Source organism: Myotis myotis, unplaced genomic scaffold (genome assembly GCF_014108235.1).
Source record: "Myotis myotis isolate mMyoMyo1 unplaced genomic scaffold, mMyoMyo1.p scaffold_m19_p_1, whole genome shotgun sequence".
Classification (NCBI taxonomy): Eukaryota; Metazoa; Chordata; class Mammalia; order Chiroptera; family Vespertilionidae; genus Myotis; species Myotis myotis.
In genome coordinates this window covers 97,997,090-98,017,700 of record NW_023416313.1, presented here as the reverse complement: position 1 = coordinate 98,017,700, position 20,611 = coordinate 97,997,090, and the positions used below count along the sequence as shown (strand labels likewise).

Below are 20,611 nucleotides of genomic sequence, written 5' to 3'. Positions count from 1 at the left end.
GCGGTCACCAACCGGTGGTCCCTGAGGTCCGAAAGGTTGGCGGCCGCTGCTTTAAATCACAGATTTTAAGGAAATGTTGGTGGTATTGAGAATTAATAGGTTTGCACTTTCCGTGGGCCCAAAGAGCATCATGGTGGGTGCTATTAATCTGTGACATGAAAGAGTTAACACATCCTCTCAGGTGGCGGCAGTATGTGTAGGGACCTGGGCATGGGGGCAGGTGTGGATCCTTGGCTGTGGCACACTAAAAGCCTACATGAACCATTGCTTGTTAACCTGCTGGATATCACACAGTTAATAGTTTTATTCCCAGATGACTGAATAATTCATCTTTTCAGGTGTGGCATGTATAAGGCCTTTTAGGAAGAATGTTATGATCAGCTCAGAATCTGCAAACTCTGTCTTTAGAGAAGGATATAAATTACAGGTTACAAGGAATAGTCATTTATAAGATTTCATGCTTGGGAAGCAGCATTATTAGTTTTATTTTGTATCTAAATCATAGGTGATACATTACCTAATTAGTTAATTAGCACTGACTCTGATCAGATTTGCTTGCTGGAGTTATGTTTATTTAATGTGCTTTAACATAGAAAATGAATATTTGGCAGTGAGAAAAAAAAACACGAAAGAAAAAAACAACAAAAAACACACCACAAAGCACAACAACAAAATGACAACTGTGTTAACTGCAGTGATTGAGGGAGCCGGGTCCTGAGGCCACTCCAGCAATCCCTTCTACAATTCATGTGAAACACGTACTTGGAGACAAAGCGTCTGACAATTTGGAGGGTGTTTCTGTAGTCCTAGGAATCCAGAGTGAATGAAAGTCTAGACTCAGTAATTTTTCAGGCTAAACGGAGGAGGGAGAAATCGCAGATCAGATATGCCCAAAGTGTTACAGAGGGAACGCTGAAGCAAGGATGCTGCTGCCCGTCTGTGCCGGGAAGAAGGCAGTAATGGCAGAGCAGCCCGGGAGCAGCAGCATTCTCCGAGGCAGTAACAGACAGCACCGGGGCTAGGCTGCCTCTTGCACGAAGCAGGAAACTGCAGCCTTATGAAATGCAAGATTCTCTGATGTTTGAAAATCTCCCCGAGTTGGTTGAGAATGGCTATTGTACAAACGTTGCCAAGAAACTCTAACGATCCGCCGGCTGTCACCGTGTGCTAGCAATAGTTATTGCAGGGAAATGAATGGCACCTTTGGTAAATTTCTGGTGAACCCACAAGTCTCTGAAGAAGAAGAAATCAAATTACCTGAAAAAGAAAAACTGGCAAGACAAAGTTCGGGCATGCCTGCAGGAACGGTGGTGTTTTTAGAGACTACCTAGGAGGCAGAAGCCAAGTGTTGGTCTGCCCATGCCGCTTACCTGGGCGTTGGAAGGTGGGAGAAATGGACAGTGGCTCTGATGAAAAGACAAGGCGCAGTGCAGCTGGGTGAAGCCACGCGCTGACCGCATTCTGCACCGCTCTTCATGCAGTGCTGTGGGCTGGTGCACCGGCGGCGAGTACGGGTGTCCTACGTAAGTTTCTCTCGCTGTAGAATTGCAGCGAGGGGCTGAAAATACTATTCGTGTCTGTCTGGTGCATGTTGCTTCTTTCAGATGCTTTTTATCCCTGTGCTGAGGATCAGCCAGAGAGTCAAGCATTTGTACAATGAGGGGTTTTTTTTTAAAGCACCTGAAGTCTATGAGATTCTGAGGTGTGTTGTTTTTTTTCCCTGGAGATGTTTTTATACCTCTTTAGTGCTGTGTTACTTTGATAAGGTTGACAGTAAACTTGCACAGGGATTGTTTGGGAAGTCCATTGTCTTAGAGATCTGTATCAGTGCAAACCAGTTGATATTCTCTTTCACCTGTTTTTATAGTTGAATTATGGCATGAAAAACAATTCTCTTTTAGAGAGCAATACTATGGAGTTTGTCAAATTGAAGATAGCCAGAGAGGCTACCATTAAATCCTATTTTGAACAGCGTCAGAAAAAGAGTAGATGATAATCGTCTGATGGGTGACACAGCTGTTGCATTCATGCCAGCCTTTATCGGAGCTTTATCAGTCTGTGATTATTTCACTGAACTAGCCCTTACTTCACGGACCTGCTGTGTTTTGCAAAATGGCTGTCTGAGTATTAAATTCTACGAGGCAGGCTTACACAAACCCTGAAGTATCGCTACTTAAAATGATTGGATGCTAATTGAAATATGCTGTGCAGTGCACTCGCCGACAAGCTCGGAGGCAACGCTTGCTTTATTTCCATATCCCTTTTGCACGCAGCCACCTTATTTCCAGGGAGCGATGTGAAAGGGAACAGGAGGTTTCTGCAGGCTGGCCAGACTGCAGTGCTGTATTGCTCATCACTGGTTGGAGAGTCCTGGCTGCAAAACAAATAGAAAATCTCAAAGGTTGCTAATCAATACTGAAGCACGTACTGTGAAGAAATCTGTGACCTTGGACAATTGGCCACTCGAAGAGATATAGGTGACACTTCCAGGACAAACAAGGTCATAATCTGATGCGATATAAATAATAAAGTTGGAGACTAGGAGTGGGAGAGTGGGGGACGGATAATTATATCCCTGTCAAATCTTAAAGAGAATAGTCAGTTGTATTAAATAAGCAAAAGCATAAGAAACCTTTTAAATAAAGGTTTTTAAAGTTGTTATGTACCTGGTGCCATTTGCCTTTTGAATGCAACAGTTGACACATAAGAGCATATGTAGTCGAGAGGTAACAAGCAAAGATTTTTAAAGATGACACCTGCCAGGAGAGATTTTCTTTTTTTTCCAACAGAAAAAAATCAATTGCTTTTTAATAGGATTTGAGAATAAGTGTTACAAACTTTTTAAAGTATCAAATTATCCACATAGAGAAAATCTTAAATTAAAAATAAAAATCTTGAAATTTAAAATCCACACTTCTACAATATAATGAAGACTGACAATGTTATAGATTTATGAATTTCTGTTTATTGATACACTGAATTTGAAGAAATCTATGATTGTATAACCTATTGAGTAGAGGAATTCTGAAATAAGACCTCAAACAAAGCAATAATTTTTATTCTACTTATTTTTATCCCTTCGCTGACATTGAACATGTAACCACATAGAAGAGACAGCATAATCTGCATTTTCTGGAATCTTGGCTGAAAGGTTAGAAGATTTGCTTCATCTGCTAATTCTCAAACTTTTACCGTGTTATTTTGGTTAAGGAAGCACAAAACATATAGCACAAGTATATTTTAAAGATAAAGGAAATGTACATACTTTGTCATTAAAAATACATTTTTCTTTATTTTAGAACATTTATCTTGGGAGTTTGAACCTGTAACTCACCTGCTGCTGTTTTAGCCTCTTCTCTTTGGCAGTTTAATAAGTGGATTGCAATTTTCTTTCTAGCTACCAACTCAAAGCTATAGGGACGTTAAATCTGAAACGTATTTCCTGTCCTTGGAGGAAAGGAGCCCACTATATATCTGGCAGTGAATCTCTACTGCCTGCAGGACACATGAAACAGGGGGTCTGGGAGCTGCTTATTGAATAAACCAGGTAGACACCAGGGGCAAAGGTCAGCCCAGAACTGTACGTGGTGATTGGGGCCTTGTCCATTAAATGTCCATTAAGTGGACTGCCCTGGTGTCCTTCCTTGGATCTATTGTCAATTTTAAGGGAGTGATGACTTAAATTATGCCAGTACTAAAAGCCAATAAAAGCTTAGAAATTAAGAGTGTATATATGTAAAAGTATATATTAGGTATAATATATAAATCAGCTGATACGTGTGTGTGTGTGTGTGTGTGTGTGTGTGTGTGCCTCCATCCTCCATTAGTTCTCATATCTTTCTTCAGTATGACAGTTTTCTTAAGGATGCCTCCTACTCTAACATTGCCTCTCAGAAAGAATATGAAATATATGTGGGTTTTGAAAAGAGTACTGTACCTATGCCATAATGCTTCATTTCTAGTTCTTTACCTTTCACAGCTGTCACCTCTGTTAGGCTCCCTTCTCTAAATGGTGTGATGTTGCCTTCATATTTAACAGTTGTTCTGTGAACAGTGGGCCCACCCTGTAGGGCGTGGCCCCTCTCTTTTTTACATTATTTTTCAAATTCACCATCTAGTCTTCATTATGGTTCACATCTAACAATCGTTCTTTTAGAATCCAGCTTCATATCTCAGAAAAACACCCTATATTTATATAAACTTTCTTGCTATTTTTATTTTATTAAATGATATGAAATCTGTCATCAGAGTCATTACCCTTAAACTTAAAGAGATAGTAAGTTCTGTGTGCTTCTCCATTGAAATACATCTAAAATATTTGTGTGTACTGAGGAGCAGAAACGGATGCTAACTCTTCTTGGTAAACTCTTTACTGAAGGAGGGAATACATGCAGAAAAGTGCAGGGATCATAAGTGTGAAGCTTGACGAAAGTTCACATCATGAACAGGTCTGTGTAACCAACACTGAAATCAAGAAAACTGTGGTACATCTACACAATGGAATACTATGCTGTTGTAAAAAAGAAGGAATTCTTACCATTTGCAACAGCGTGGATGGAACTGGAGAGCATTATGCTAAGTGAAATAAGCCAGTCAATGAAAGAAAAATACCACATGATCTCACTCATTTATGGATAATAAAGACCATTATAAACTGATGAACAAAAACAGATACAGAGGCAGAGCAGCATCGAACAGACTGTCAAACTAAAGCAGGAAGCCCGGGGAGGGTTGTGGGGGTGGGTAAGAAATCAACCTAAGGACTTGTATGCATGCATATAAGCATAACCAATGGACACAAGATACTGGGGGGTAAGGGAGGCCAGGGGAATGTCAAGGGGGGAAAAAAGGAGACATATGTAATACTCTTTATAATACTTTAAGCAATAAAACAAAATTTAAAAAAAAAAGAAACCAAGCAATGTCTGCACCCTTATCCTCCCTCCCACCTGCCAGTCAGTTTCCCCTCCTTTAGGCCCTCCCCATTTGTCTGACTTCTAATCTCATAAATTAGTTCTCTTTATTTCCAAATTTTACACAAATGGACTCGCACCGTACAGGGCGGGGCAAAAGTAGGTTTATAGTTGTGAGTATGCAAAACACAGAGTTTATTCTTGTATTATTATTTATTTATGATTGTATTATTTTCCATAGGAAGAACTGTAAACCTACTTTGGCCCAACCCTGTACTAGTGTATGTTCTTTTTGCCCAGCTTCTGTGGCTCATCAATATGTTTATGAGACTAATCCATTTGGTTGTATGTAGTTGTGCAAGATGTAGCTTGCTCGTTCTCACAGCTGCATAGTATTCCATTATGAGACTATATCAGAATTTATTATTCATACCACTGTCGAGAGGCATTTTGGGTAGTTACCAGTTTTGGACTATTATTAATAGTGCTGCTGTAAACATTTGTGATGTCATTTTGTGAATTTTATGTATGCATTTCTGTTGTATATAAATCTAAGGATGAAATTGCCAAGTCAAGGAATGTATATATATATATATATATATACACAGCTTTCCAAACTGGTTTAAACCATTTATACTCACCAATATTTGGTGTTATCTTTTATATTTTAGCCATTCAAGCAAATGGATGCAAGTACCCCCATTACAGTTTTACTTGGCATTTTTCTGATGACTAATAAAATCAAACACCCTCTCATATATTTATTGACCATTTATATATTCTCTTTCATGAAGTACCTGTTCAAGTCCTCATTTTCTCTTAGGCTGTCTTTTGAGGGTTTACTTTTCGTTGTTGTTATTTAAAAAAAAAAAAAACTGACAGGGAGAAAAGCAACTGCTGATTAGCATAATAAAATAATTAGAACCCTGGGTGTGTGGCTGAGTTAATTGGAGCGCCATCCTGTGCACCAAAAGGCTGCGGGATCAAGTCCTGGTCAGAGCACATCCCTGGGTTTTGGGTTGGACCCCTAGCTGGAGCTTGTACAGCAGGCAACTGTTGGATGTTTCTATCTCACATTGATGTTTCTCTCTCTGTCTCTCTCTTTCTCCCTTCCTTAGGTGAGAATTAAAATTTTTTTTTTTCATTATTAGACACAAAATGGTTTAAAGCAACATAGTTAGATATGGAACCAGACTGACCTGGGTTTGACTCTTGGTGTTGTTATTGTTTGTCTGTCTGTCTGTTTTCTACTGTTGTGATAGTGGGGAGTGTATTTCTCTCGCTGAGTTGCAGTATTCTCATCTATATAATTGGGGAAATAGTAAAAGCTTGAACATTGATTTTGAGAGTTAAATGAAATGTTTTTCAGCACCCAGCATATTACTTGATACAAGGTTGCTTTTCCAAAATTGGTAGCCGCTGTGAAAGGAGATCGAATGTCTCCTACAGTGAGGAACGGGAGGGAGGAAAACGGGAGATAATTGCTCTCCACTGGCTCTGTTACTGCCTGTGCTAGGTACTGAATACTAATTGTCTTGAAAGTTTGATAGCAAGTTAGGTGGTAGAGGATGACCTAGTTTATATGTCACCAATCTCTTATAAGAGCACACTATCCTTAGCATATGAGCACTTCTGAACTTTTAGAGCATGTAAATGTAGTGAGATCACCAAATACTATTTTTGTATTCATCATAACTTCTGAGCAATTCCATCCTTGAGTTAAGTTCTGATTGTATGGTTGTGTGATGCACAGTCATATAGTCCTGTAGAGATTACAGAGTACTTCTAGGCTCATTTCATTTGACATTAAAGCAACCTTTAAGAATAAACAAGGCAAGTGGTGATATCACCATTTTATAGAGGAGAAAACTCCAAATGAGAGAAGTGAGTCTCTTGCCACAGGCCACAGAGTCTGATAGTGGCCACGCTGAGATTCAAACTGAAATTTAATCCTATTCCATGTTCAGAGTTTTGATCTTCTTGTTTGTGATGTATTTCTGAGTTTAAATAATGGGGTTATAATTAAATTTAATTAACACAAATTTTATAGTGCATCTGAGTATAAAAATCAATTATCATTAAACTGGAGATGCTGAAGTGTCAGTTAATAGAGATATTTGATTAGTAGAATTATAGTTAATATACCTTTCTGGAATTACAGTTTTTCTCTCACAAGTCACACTTTTTTCAAATTATCAGAATTGTTTCACTAGTTAAAGTAAGTTTAAGCTACACACTTATTATATACTAGGGGCCCAGTGCACAAATTCATGCACCTTGAAAGGAACTGTAGGCTGAGAGGCTGCAGTGGGCACAGGGGCGGGTCTTGACCCATCCTCCATGCCCCCGCCTGGCCCCTCCCACTGCGGCCTCCAGTCCCCTCTCTGCCTGCAGCCCCACTCCTGCAGCCGCTGCTCCCATGCGCTGATGGCGCCACCCCACTTGCACCCATTGACGACATGGAGTGATTGGGGCTGGCGCCAGCAGCGGGTGGGAGAGGCAGCTGCTAGCCCCAATTGCCCCTCAGGAGCAGGGGGAGGTAGAGAAGCCCTGATGGGCAATTGGGGCTGGTGCTGGGAGCGAGCAGCGGCTCTGGAGCTGGCAGTGGGTGTGAGTGCCAGGCAGGACCTCAGTGTGTGGGAGCAAAGAATTTTCAGTATCCACCAGAAGCTCGCCCTAATGACAGACTGGCGCCCTGCCTTGGTCTGGCACCCCCACTCACCTGCTCCGACGCCTGCCATGTTCCCCACATACCCCCTCTTGGTCAGTGCACATCATAGCAACTGGTTGTTCAGTTGTTCGGTTGTTCCACCATTTGGTCTATTTGCATATTAGGGTTTTATATACATGGATACCTTGAAAATACATTTTATTGTAAATAACCTCTTTAAAGATTTTTTGTGTGGCATTGACTCTATTCCTCCATAGATAAAGGAATAAGTTTCATATGCACAGCTGTTTTAATTTAATATATACATATATTTATACCTTCAGTTACTTGGAACTTTCCCAGCTACGTCTTAAGATGTCCTTGAAAGGTAACTTTTAAGATCTGGGTTTCTTAAAGTCAAATTTATATATATATATTTGCCTTATTTCCTCTTAAAAGTATTTTCTCAAGAGATTGCTGACTTTTCATTTGGAAGCTTGTGTGTTTTTAATAGCTTTTACTTTGGGGCCTATTCACATCCTTAATATGACCATTTAAATTTGTAAGGTGCCATTAATTCTATACAACTTTTTAAAATTTTTACTCACCTTTCTAGGACGTGAAAATATCTTAAAGGAAATATATGCCTACATCAGAGCAGAACTCAGCTTCAGAAATAATAACCCTAAGTGTTTAAAATATTGTTTGATAAAATACTACTTGATATTTAATTTTTTAGAGCTTTAAGTTTTGCTTTAATCATAAGCATCAGTACATGAGGACATTTTATTAATAGAAAATGAGATAGATGAATATGCCTATAAATGTTAAGGAGCAGCACAGAGGGAGGAGGGGAAATTAAGGGTTTACAACCTCTGGGCATGTGTACAGAATGAGCTTATTGGTCAGGTTTCAGGGGCAGAGGACCCTCCAGTTTCTTTAAAGCCTTCTCAACACATCCCCACTTGCCACCCACTCTTTCTCTTCCCATTTGAGAGACAGTTTGTTTGTTTTTAGGAAGATAGAATTAAATTTTTTTCAGCTTTCTTGAGGTATAATTGACAAATAAAATTGGAAGATATTTAAAGTGTATATCGTGATGATTTGATGCATGTACTTATTGTGAAAGGATTCCTCCCATCTAGTTATTATACATCCACCACCTCCCATACTTATCTCTCTCTTTTTTTCTCTTTTTGGTAAGAATATTTAAATTCTATTCTCACCAAATTTCAATGATACAATACAGAGTTGTCAACTATAGTCACCATGTTACACATTAGATTTTTCAGAAGATATTTATTTTATAGCTGAAAGTTTATATCCCTTTACCAATTTCTCCCTGCTTTCTCCACCCTCCAGCCCTGGCAGCTACTTTCCTACTCTCTGTTTCTATAAACTTGCCTTTTTTTTATTCCACATATAAGTGAGATCAAACAGTATTTAACTTTCTCAGTCTAACTTATTTCACTTAGAATAATGCCCTCGAGGTCCATATATGTTGTTACAAATGGCAGGATTGCCTTCTTCCTTGTGTGTGTGTGTGTGTGTGTGTGTGTGTGTGTGTGTGTGTGTTGTTACAAATGGCAGGATTGCCTTCTTCCTCATGGCTGGATAATGTTCCAGTGTGTGTGTGTGTGTGTGTGTGTGTGTGTGTGTGTGTACCACACTTCTTTATCTGGTCATCCACTGATGGACACCTCGGTAGTTTCCATATCTTAGTTATCATGAAAAATGCCACAATGAGCACAGGAGTGTGGAGAGGCAGTTTAATGTATGATTGACAGACTTGGAGCAAAGGCCTAAAACTTGTATATTGTAGACCCTTGGGCAAGTCTCTCCATCACTCTGTGCCTCAATTTCCCTTTCTGCTAAATGAGGAATAATAATAAAATCTTACTGTGAGGTTTGCTGTGAACATTACATGTATTAAACTATGAAACACTTGGCGCAGAGTAAGGACTCAATTAAGTGTAAACTATTTTATCAGTTGTTATTCCTCCCTCCTCTGCATCTGGCTACCACTTCTCCTAGGGTAAGAAAGTCACTTTTGCAAGGATTGATTTATTGTTTTACAGAAAGCTTCTATGAAGTTCATTTAACTATGCAGAGCTGTGATAGTCATCACCCATCCATCCATTCATAAAGCAATTACTTAGCACTTGTTCTTTGCCCAGGGCTATTCTGAAAATTTAAAATTTAAGAGGAATTAAACCCCTGATCCCTGCCCTCAGAAAGGCCTGGCCCAGTGGTGGAGATATACAAGTGTATGGAACATTAAAATGTTTGACTTGACTGGAATATCCAACCATAGGAGAAAATAAATGATATACCACCTATAGTAAAGAAAACCAAACGGATATTAAAGAGAAAATGCTATATTTGTATAGACTGGCATAGAAGGAGGCCTACACTCTGAGGATATGTTACAAAGCAGTGTAAATAGTATGATCACACTTGCGTTGAATGTGCTCATGTCTATATTCGCATTTGCATAAGAAGAGACCTAGAAGGCTATTCCAATATGTGGGCAGCTCATAAAGTGAGGTTCATAAGTGTGATTTCACCTTTTATATCATTTAGACATTTTACAATAAGCATATTTCCTTTTTTGTAGTAAATATTTAATGTGAAATAAATAGGAAAGACTTATAAAATACAAATTAATATATAGATTACATTAGAAAGCATTCAAGTTGAAATGCATTGAGTAAAAATAACCCAGAAATCAAGGAATATGTTCGTTGAGAAATTGTCATATCTGTTCAAAGCACTTTGGAGTAACGAAGGGCAGGTCTGCCGGGTTCTTTAGGTCTGTCCTGCAGGTGAGATGTGCTCAAGTGTGGATCAGGGTTGAGTCCTCTGCTTTGCAGACTGAGAACCTGTTTTGTGAAACCTGATCAAATCCTGTTGAACTTATTTGCACTCCGTCATGCCTTTACTGGTAGCATATTTCCTAAGTAAATGAAGGTCAGAAGGAATATATGCGATCTAAGCAGAGGAATGTACATCATCTTAAGGGAGGTTTCTATTAATTCATACTGGCCTAGTGAATCATCTTCCTCCACTACAGAGACACACTAGTCCAGATGGTCAGATAGTTGGCTTCAACGTCCTCGGCCCCATCCCACTGCCTTGAAACACCTTCCCTTCACGTCTGCGATACCTCATTTACCTGGTTCCATATTCTTATTTCTTCTCATATACATGTGTTATTTTTGTTTTCTTATTTATATTAATTGGTATTCTTCAGGCAGTCATAAGTATATATTTACCTCTTAGAAAAGCTTATGAATACCAATATACATGTGAAGGATGCTTAGAAGAAGGAAAGCCTAAAAAAAAGGAGACTTAGAAGAAATGGCCAAAATAATTGAAGGAAAAACTATTCTGTGTATATGCTGATGGCTACTAAATCTATATGTCCAGCTCAGTTACTCTTCCTACTTCACGGCCTATATAACCATCCACCAGCCTTCAGACATCTGTGGAAACTCCACTTATCCCTCCTCCTCCCTTCCATTCTCCCACCAAAACCTGGATCTGTCCCCATTTTACCGGTCAGATTAAATGGCATCTTTATACTCCCAGTTGTTCTGGCAAGAAACAGAGTCCTTGTCCCCTCCCTGTCCTCTACGATCCAGTCAGTCATCATGTTCGGCCACTTCTCCCTCAAGAGCTCGGGAATTTGTCCTCCTTTCTCTTCCCCTTACCTCGACCCCCGACCAGGCTCCAGCTACTTCCCTTCAAAGCTCCCTCCTGATGGTCTCCCAGTCTTAGTCTTAATTCTTTCACAATCCATTCTCCACATGGCAGCCGCTATTGTGATTCTTCTCAAATGCAATTGTGTTATCTCTTTGCTCAAAACCCTCAGTGGATTCCCATTTTCTGAGAATAGAAGTTCAATCTGATCAACATGCCACAAGGTACTTCTTTACCAAGCCCCCATTTGTCTCTTGGGCCTTGACGCTTAGCACCTTCACACTCTGAAGTCCCAATGGCACAAATGTCATTTACTTCCCCAACGAGCAGTGTGCTCTTTCGCCTCTGCTCCTCCACGGAGGCTGCTCCTGGGTCCTCTGTGGCACCAACTATACATGAACATAATTATTCTTTAAATGTCCCCCCGCCCCCCTTTGAACTCTAAGTTCTCTCAGTTCCTTTTTCATTGTTGTGTCCCTGTTGTCCAACAAGAATGCCTGGCCTGGGGCTAGTACACAAGACATATTTCTTGAATGAATTAATGAGTGAATGGTGTTGGAGAAATATCAAATTCTTTTCTGTTCCCACCACTCATTGCAATATACAATTTTTATTTTATATTTATATAAAATTCATTACATAATGATTTGTGCACGTGTGCGCGCACACACACATACACACACCTGCACCATGCCCCTAGAACTTTCATGATATAAAGTTAAGTTCTTTGGTCTCTTCAGTATTTATAAAGTAGAAGATAAACTTTGTCCCCGGAGTTTGAAACTATGTAATCATTTACTTTTTAGGCCACTTTTCAGTGTTTAGATTATATTCTGTTTATTTCTCTCAAGGATCTTAAGCAAGAGCCAGTTTATTTACCCATGGCAAGGGCCTGCTCAAGTGCAGAGGAGATCTTAGCATGATTTACATGATGACATTAATCAAAACCCACAAACTAACTTTCCTTAAAAACAGTGGTTACACAATAAGTAAATTTAAAAAAAAAACACACAACAACCCATATTTTAAAATATATTTAAGCCTCTTAAAAATAAAAACACCGCCAGATTATTTTGGGGGAAGCCTTGAATTAAAGGCTTTAACAGCTATCTGTGTTCAAAGCTGCCCTAACATCGTTCCCATATATAAAACTAGTGGCTCTTATTTTAGATGTGTTGTTCCTCCCTGCTTCCCCCAGGGAAGCGCAGGCAGGTAGCAGCCTTTGTGCTGCTGGATTAGAGCCCTCCTCTGCCAGATGACCTTTCTGCTGAATAGATCTGTCTCCCATTGAGCCTCACTCCTCTGTTCTCTTTCTTGGTATTACATTGAGACAGCGGCCAATTGTCTTCTGTTTGAATCATCAGGAGTAGCTGCTGCTTCTTTTTTTGTTACTGGTTTTTCCCTTGCACTTTTGTGGTGAGCACATCACCATTCTTCTCCCCATCACCAAAGGGATAAAAAATTTATATAATCCATTTTGATTTCCAAACAGTAACTCAGAATACCGGGAGATAAGGGGCACAGCCGCTTCTCCGAGCACTGTGACCAGGGAACTGAGCATGTTGGAGTTCCTGCCTCACCATTTTCTTTTCTGCAGTGGGCTCACTGGGTCTGTTAAGCTTCCCCAAAGGAGTCATTGACTTCTCTTTGTTGTTTGGTTATTGGGAAAGTCAGGCTGTTCTTTTGGGGCAGGTATTAGACTGCAAAACAAAGTGATAGTCAAAGAGCATGGATGGCACGCTTTTATTGCAAAGATAAATAGGACCGATTCTGATCAGGAAGAGAGGTTTCTTCATGATTTCAAGGGTCTAGTTGAATGGGGACAGGGCAAGATGGCAGGGAAGGGGGAGCTAAAAAAAAAAAAAAAAAGAATCTCAAAAAAATCTGGAATCTCTCTTCTTGGCTCTCTCCCAAGGGTATACACCTCTATGTTAATAATAACTTTCCAACGGTTTATAAAGGGTGGGTGAGGTGAAATGATTTGAATTCACCAAGTTTTTTAATTTAAAGCATAGAATTATTGGCAGTTTACCGCAGTGTTTCTGTGTTCCTTAGTTCACTAGCATGGGAATCCTTAAGATGTTTGTTTTTTAAAAAAATACAGATCCCTGGGAAGCATCTAGACCAGGGTTGGGTAACATCTGGCCCGAGAGCCAAATAAGCTCTGCAAAATCATTTGGTCTGGTCAAGGCATTAGGGGTGAGTTAATTAAATGTCCAAATATAACAGGCTAACTTTTAAGTTGATAATTTTGTATGGCCCATGTATGATGTTATAAATATCCAAATGGCCCTCGGCAGAAAAAAAGATTCCCCACCCCTCATCTTGACCCATAGAGTCGGCAGCTTGGGGATGGATCTTCATTATTTAATTTTCAGTATTCTCTCAGTGTGATTTGTGTGCACACTTTCCTTTGAGGACAGCTCAGAGAATCAAAGGAAATTTGAAAGGCATGACGTAGGTGTCCGCAGTTGTGGTTAAGCTCTGTGTGCCTCTGAGGTGAGTCAGCTTAAGTCAATTTGTGTCAAGTTACTCCTGGTTCAAATCCCGAGGAAAGAGGACCCGGGGAGCCCAGCTGAGTCTCTCAGGCCAGAGAGGGGAGAACTCATTGACCAGCTCTCTTGCCAAGCCAGGTGCAATGGAGGAGGAGGATTTCCCAAAGGAAAAACCAAGTGTTGTGTCTAGAAAAAAGGTAAATAGATCCTGGGCGACAGAAACCACATACATTGAATATGATGCCACCATTTTTTTAATGAACCATGCTCTCCTGTGTTTAAAGCCTGTAAAGCACAGCATTAACATCTTTAAGATTAGCAATGCTGATGTTCCTCAGTTACATAAGCGGGGAGTATGGGAGAGGTAGCTAATAGCAACAGAGTTTGTAGGAAAAATCAAGAATTGCCTTTGCGGTAGAATTAGTGCCTGGTAGCAAAAACTTGTCAAGAGTAAAGGCGTAATATTTGAATTGATTTGAAGAACTCATAATGACAGTAAAGATATCATTCAGGCTTTCAGTGAATATTGATACCTTATCAAATTGCAACATTGAGTTACAGTTGAAATTAATAGAATCAGCTAAGCAACACTGTGAAGGAAGTAACAATAAAAGAGCTAAAATAAAATGCTATATATTCTTTAACTCCTTGTAAGGCACACCCTTTGTTGCTACATTTGGTTCATACCATTTATTTATTGATTTATTGTTTGTTATTTTATCATTTTATTTTTTATTTTTATTTTTACTTAAAAATTTTTATTGTCTCCTTTTTCCTTCATTGACCTCTCCCCAGCCACTTCCACCCCCCAAGCCATGCCCTTACCCCCCTACTGTCTGTGTCCATGAGTTATGCTTATATGCATACATACAAGTTCTTTGGTTGATCTCTCACTCCCCCTCCCATCCTCTCCTGCCTTTCCTCTGAGGTTTGACAGTCTGTTCAATGCTTCTATGTCTCTAGATCTATTTTTATTCATCATTTTATATTGTTCATTATATTCCACAAATAAGTGAGATCGTGTGATATTTACCTTTCTCTGACTGGTTTATTTCGCTTAGCATAATGCTCTCCAGTTCCATCCATGCTGTTGCAAATGGTAAGAATTCCTTCTTTTTTAGAGCAGTGTAATATTCCATTGTGTATATGTACCACAGTTTTCTAATCCACTCATCTGCTGATGGGCACTTAGGCTGTTTCCAAATCTTAGCTATGGTGAATTATGCTGCTATGAACATAGGGATGCATAAATCCTTTCTGATTGGTGTTTCTAATTTCTTGGGATATATTCCTAGAAGTGGGATTACTGGGTCAAAAGGGAGTTCCATTTTTTATTTTTTGAGGAAACTCCATACTGTTTTCCACAGTGGCTGCACCAGTCTGCATTCTCACCAACAGTGCATGAGGGCTCCTTTTTCTCCACATCCTCGCCAGTGCTTGTCATTTGTTGATTTGTTGATGCTAGCCATTTTCACAGGTGTGAGATGGTACCTCATTGTTGTTTTTATTTGCATCTCTCAGATGATTAGTGACTTTGAGTATGTTTTTATATGTCTCTTGGCCTTCTGTACAGATACATGCAAAAAAAATGAAACTAGACCACCAACTTACACCATACACAAAAATAAACTCAAAATGGATAAAGGACTTTAACGTAAGACGGGAAACCATAAAAATCCTGAAGAATCCATAGGCAACAAAATATCAGACATATGTCGTAACAATATTTTTACCGATACAGCTCTTAGGACAATGGAAACAAAGGAGAAAATAAACAAATGGGACTACATCAAAATAAAAAGCTTCTGCACAGCAAAAGAAACCATCAACAAAACAACAAGAAAGTCCACTGCATGGGAGAACATATTTGCCAATGTTATCTTCGATAAGGGTTTAATCTCCAAAATTTATAGGGTACTCTTACAACTTAACAAAAGGAAGATAAACAATCGACTCAAAAAATGGGCAAAGGTCCTAAATAGACACTTTTTGAAAGTGGACATATAGAAGGCATATGAAAACATACCATTTATTTCTTATTGAGCATCACTGACCTTATTGGAACCATGGATCTGAGCAGACCCAGTTCTAGTGAATATCTACCATGAAAGACATAATGTGGATTTTGTACTTCTAGAAAGTTCTACCCCTTGGAAGTCTTACTTAACCTCTAATCATAAAATCATTATGGATGTCATAGAAAGAAGTAGGATATCCTGTGTGTTGATGGTGTGTGATGGGGCTACACTGGTAAAATCTATTGGCAGCTTTTTTTTAGAGCAATGTTGATTTGGCTAAAATAAATTGACTTGTGCACTTATTTTAATGAAATAAATTTCAGTTGCAGAAAAATAAAGAAGGGGGAGAAGGTTCTTGAAGTGGAACAGTATAAAAAATAAAACTGTTTCAATATATAACTATCAGCACCTCAGCTGTTTTTTTCTGAATGAGCACTGAAAATGCTTTAAAAAGTGATTTAATTATGTATAAGAAGTTTCCTAAACCAAATTTCAAATATCTATCCCTCAAATTTGAATAAGGGGGCAATACAGACAGACCCTGGAACTTGTAATCTTATATTAAAGGGCTCTTAGTAAGGTTTGTCAATTCATTTTTTGTCTGAATGAAGATTGGAGAGAGAGTTAAAGCTCCCCCTTATCGTGCCCTCATCTCCTTTGAGATGATAAATATATAACAAGATAAATCTTTATTTTTATTTTCTTATAATATAGACCTTCACTTTAGTTAAATTTTTCTGGTTTTAAAATGTTATTCTTTTGCCCGGCTGGCATGGCTCAGTGGTTGAGCATCGACCTTTGAACGAGGAGGTCACTGTTTGATTCCTGGTCAGGACACATGCTCAGCAGGTTGCAGGCTCAATCCCCAACAGGGAGCGTGCAGGAGGCAGGTGATCAATGATTCTCTGTCACCATTGATGTTTCTATTTCTCTCTCCCTCTCCCTTACCTTCTGAAATCAATAAAAATATATTTAAATTTTTTTATTAGTTTAAAGACTCTTGGTTGACCACTCTTGAAGCAAATGATTCATGGAATTAATTCTATAACTATAGAGTGCTCATTAAATTGAAGTTTTAATTATAAATTTTATAAATAATATAATGTGCTCATTACATTTAAAAATAGAATTCTTATTCCTACAGATGAAAAGCACGTAGAATTTTGAAATGAATCTCCACTTCAAAGGGACATGCCATACTGCTGGAGGGCATTTCTCTGATTTTTCTTTTTTTTTTCCTATATTATTTCATTTGCACGGTTTCTTCTGTTGAACCTGCCTCTTCAGTCATGATTGGCAGTACAATCACATTAAAGGATACTCTTAAAGGGCACCAATTTGGATTTTGTTCACTTTACAACTCCACGAAAAATGAGATGACCGTCTGACTTTTTCCTGAGTTGATTGGATGTTTCATGTCTACTCTCCCTTTTAAGCCCTTGATGAGACATGCACGTCTCCATGGCATTTTATACAGTCGTTAAGTCGGTGCGGATTTCTCTCTGACATCTCTGCTCCATTGCTATCTGGAGAAAATGGCAGTTACGTGGAGTTGTTACAGTTAGTTTCACTATGATTAGATTTTAGCCTAGAAGCTTTAAGGTAACTGCTAGAGCTCTGATGGGTCTGATGTATGTACTGATGTGCCATCTAAATACTAGCTATCAGAATTCATTTCTCAACATTTTCCTGTTAATGCGGGTACTTCTTCATAAAGGGGAAAGGTTGGGCTCATAGGAAGGAAATAAATACAAGAGACTACAGACGTGTTTTTGAAGATCAGCTTCTAGGAACAGATGGAAGGGTAGTCACAGAGAATTATTCTCCGAATAAATGAATTGGCACATGGAGAAGTCTGTTCATACTATCCCATGCAAAAATGGTTATGTATGTATGTATGTATGTATGTATTTTAAATAATAGCTCTGCTTTTTGTAAAGCATAGACTGATGCAGTATGTCATGTTTTTATCAATGGCTTCTAAATTACCATGTAGTCCAACTAAGCTCAGGATTTTAAATTTCAGGGCAAAGCTTCACCATCAGTTTTTACTAGTAATATGAACCGATTTCTCTGGTTTCAAGACTTAATTGCAACTAGAATGATGAGACTTGGTTCAGGTGAAACCAGGAACTTATGATTCAATTTTCCTTCATTCCCTGCCAGTCTTTCATAAATTCCCATGGGTTAAAAATATTAAAATAGCCGAAATTGGTTTGGCTCAGTGGCTAGAGCGTCGGCCTGTAGACTGAAAGGTCCCAGGTTCGATTCCGGTCAAGGGCATGTACCTGGGTTGCGGGCAGATCCCCGGTGGGGGATGTGCAGGAGGCGGCTGGTCGATGTTTCTGACTCTCTGTCTCTCTCCCTTCCTCTCTGTAAAAAATCAATAAAATATATTTTAAAAAAAGTTTAAAAATATATATATATTAAAATATATTTTGTAGTAATTTCAAATAAAACTAATAAATTCATAACATCAATATACCAGGCATTCAGCTTCATATAATAGAAAAGATTAGAACTATTACAAACTTTGGGCAAAGAACAATGATCTCAGACAATTTCATAATAAGTTAAACTTTGAAGCAAAGAGTGAAAGTGATATAAGCAATAATATAAAGAATTGAATAATGATGCCAACCTTATTAGAAGTGCCAATCGTGTACCTTCCAGCCTGTAGCCTTCTATGTGAAATTGCTGAACCCACTGTTACTGCAAAGGGCAGCCCTATAGAACTGTGTAGACTGCACTCCCCTCACCCCAGCAGCAGCCAAATGTGTTCCATTAGAGTAAGCACTCTGTGGAATTTGGGGAATTTACAGAATCTGTTGCCATTGGGAACAGGAGCTAAGAAACTGTCCTGGATGACATAGAGTCATAGGGAGTCATGGCAAGCCAAATTTTGTGTACTGTGAGGAAGCAGAAGTGGTGTGGTAAGGAGTGCATACATAGGGAGAGGAGAGAATCATCAGTGGCTCAATACAGAAAACAGAGCTTCCCAGAGCACGGCCTATGAAGATGGCACTCTAGGGGTAGCAGATTATGTCAATGGTGGAGCAAGAAAGTAAGGAGCTAAAATAGTTCCTGGCCTTTCTGAAGTCTGATTGTTCAGCTTTTCTGTGTTCCTACAAATGCGTGCCTTTTAAATAAGGCCCTGACACTTGAGGGAACTTTAGCAATTTTTGTCCCTTTAAACAAAATAACCCGAACTTTAATAAAACAAGCAAAAACCACGGAGACGAAAGTGAATGCCAACTGTTAGCATAAACTTAAATGGTGTGACATGACATACCAATATAAGATAGAGGTGAAATACATATGCAGAGGTTCATAAAACAATGCATAAAGCATCTCGTGCTTAATGAAGAAACATTTAATTTTTAGCTTAATGATGTTTAGGTTTATTAATATATTCAAACTTTACTTAGCACCTAGCCCATATCAGATACTCTGCTATACTCGGGGAAATAAAAATGAATCAGATAGTTTTTTCCTCAATAAAGTTATAGTTTGTACCTAGAATAAAACAGCATCTCTTTCATAGAACAAACAAACAAACAGACAAAACTTGTTGCTGTCCTATCCTCAAACTGTTATGTTTACTTAGGCAGATCATCTAAAGAAATTTGTCTGGGAGCTAGTTTTGTATAACCAGTTATAATGCGGCCATTTATGCATAAGTTTTGGCTCAAATCTTGGATTTAAGTAGTCTTAGTCTATCCAGAAATTGATATTTTCTGGCAAACATCTAAAAATTTGTGTACCAATATTTTTCAGTAGAAGGTGACAGTTATTCTTAATATTGCTGTTACTACATAGATTTATTTTTTTATTTTTAAAAATATATTGTTATTGATTTCAGAGAGGAAGGGAGAGGAAGAAAGAGAGATAGAAACATCAATGATGACAGAGAATCATTGATGGGATGCCTCCTGCATGCCCCCTACTAGGGATCGAGCCCACAACCAGAGCATGTTCCTTTGATTGGAATCGAACCAGGATCCCTTTAGTTCACAGGGACTGAGCAAACAGGCTAGGGCTACATAGATTTATTTTAAGCCTCCTCATATAACTACTACATCACAACCACATTGGGATTGAGACTCAATGTGGTAAGAAATAAGAAGCTGTTCTATTTGTGATAAAAAAAAAAAAAATCTACATGATGTAAACAGAGGCACTCAAGGAAGACTCTCTTGGGAGCTTGGGTGGTTGGACTGAATGGGAAAGTCAAGGAGACCACACTCTTACGTAGTCTTGAGAAGCGGTGGTGAAAGGATGAGTCCAGGTGAGAGGGGCTGTTGAGAGAAGGAAAAGAAAATGGAACATAAATACAATGATTCTTATTTTTCCTGTTTCTACTCATAAAATACCATTTATTTAGGTGAAATTTTTATTTGTAATAAAGGAAATGGAGGTAGAAAGTGGATGAAGTAGCTGAAGATAGTCATTTTGTTTTTTACAACGTATTTTGGGTTAATTGCCCCTGAAAACAGTTTTTCAAAAAACATAAAATCTCTGGTAAATTTTGGTTGAAATGGAGGATACTTGCAAATCTCACCAATCCTCACGATAGCCATTTCCTCGCCCTTTTCTTATCAAGGACATTTTAAATTTAGCGGTTGGCCAAATAAATGAAATCTGAATGGCTTTGGCTGTCTTTTTGAAAGCTGTCCCAGAGCAGGTGAAAACAAATGTTCTGTTCTTCCTGGAGGAAGTTCAGGCAGCCCCTCCCTCCTTGAATCCACCCCCTTGCCCTTTCCCCCCTCCTCTCCTAACAAGCAGTCAGAATGAGCCAGAAAAAGGCTTTGTGACTGTTACTTAATGATAAGT

The 20,611-nt window shown here is 38.8% G+C and overlaps 1 protein-coding gene across 5 annotated transcripts in view; it reads left to right on the top strand.

Annotated features, from left to right (window-relative positions):
- Positions 1-20,611, top strand: part of CACNB2 (calcium voltage-gated channel auxiliary subunit beta 2) — a 361,380-nt gene that overhangs the window by 107,242 nt on the left and 233,527 nt on the right. The window contains exon 1 of one of the 5 annotated variants that reach the window (XM_036345632.1): positions 493-1,523. The exons of the other annotated variants lie outside the window; for them this stretch is intronic. Coding sequence (XP_036201525.1) covers positions 1,476-1,523 — 48 coding nt within the window. The 5' untranslated portion in view covers positions 493-1,475. Of the gene's footprint in view, positions 1-492; positions 1,524-20,611 lie in introns of those variants that run through there. 5 annotated transcript variants of the gene reach the window in all.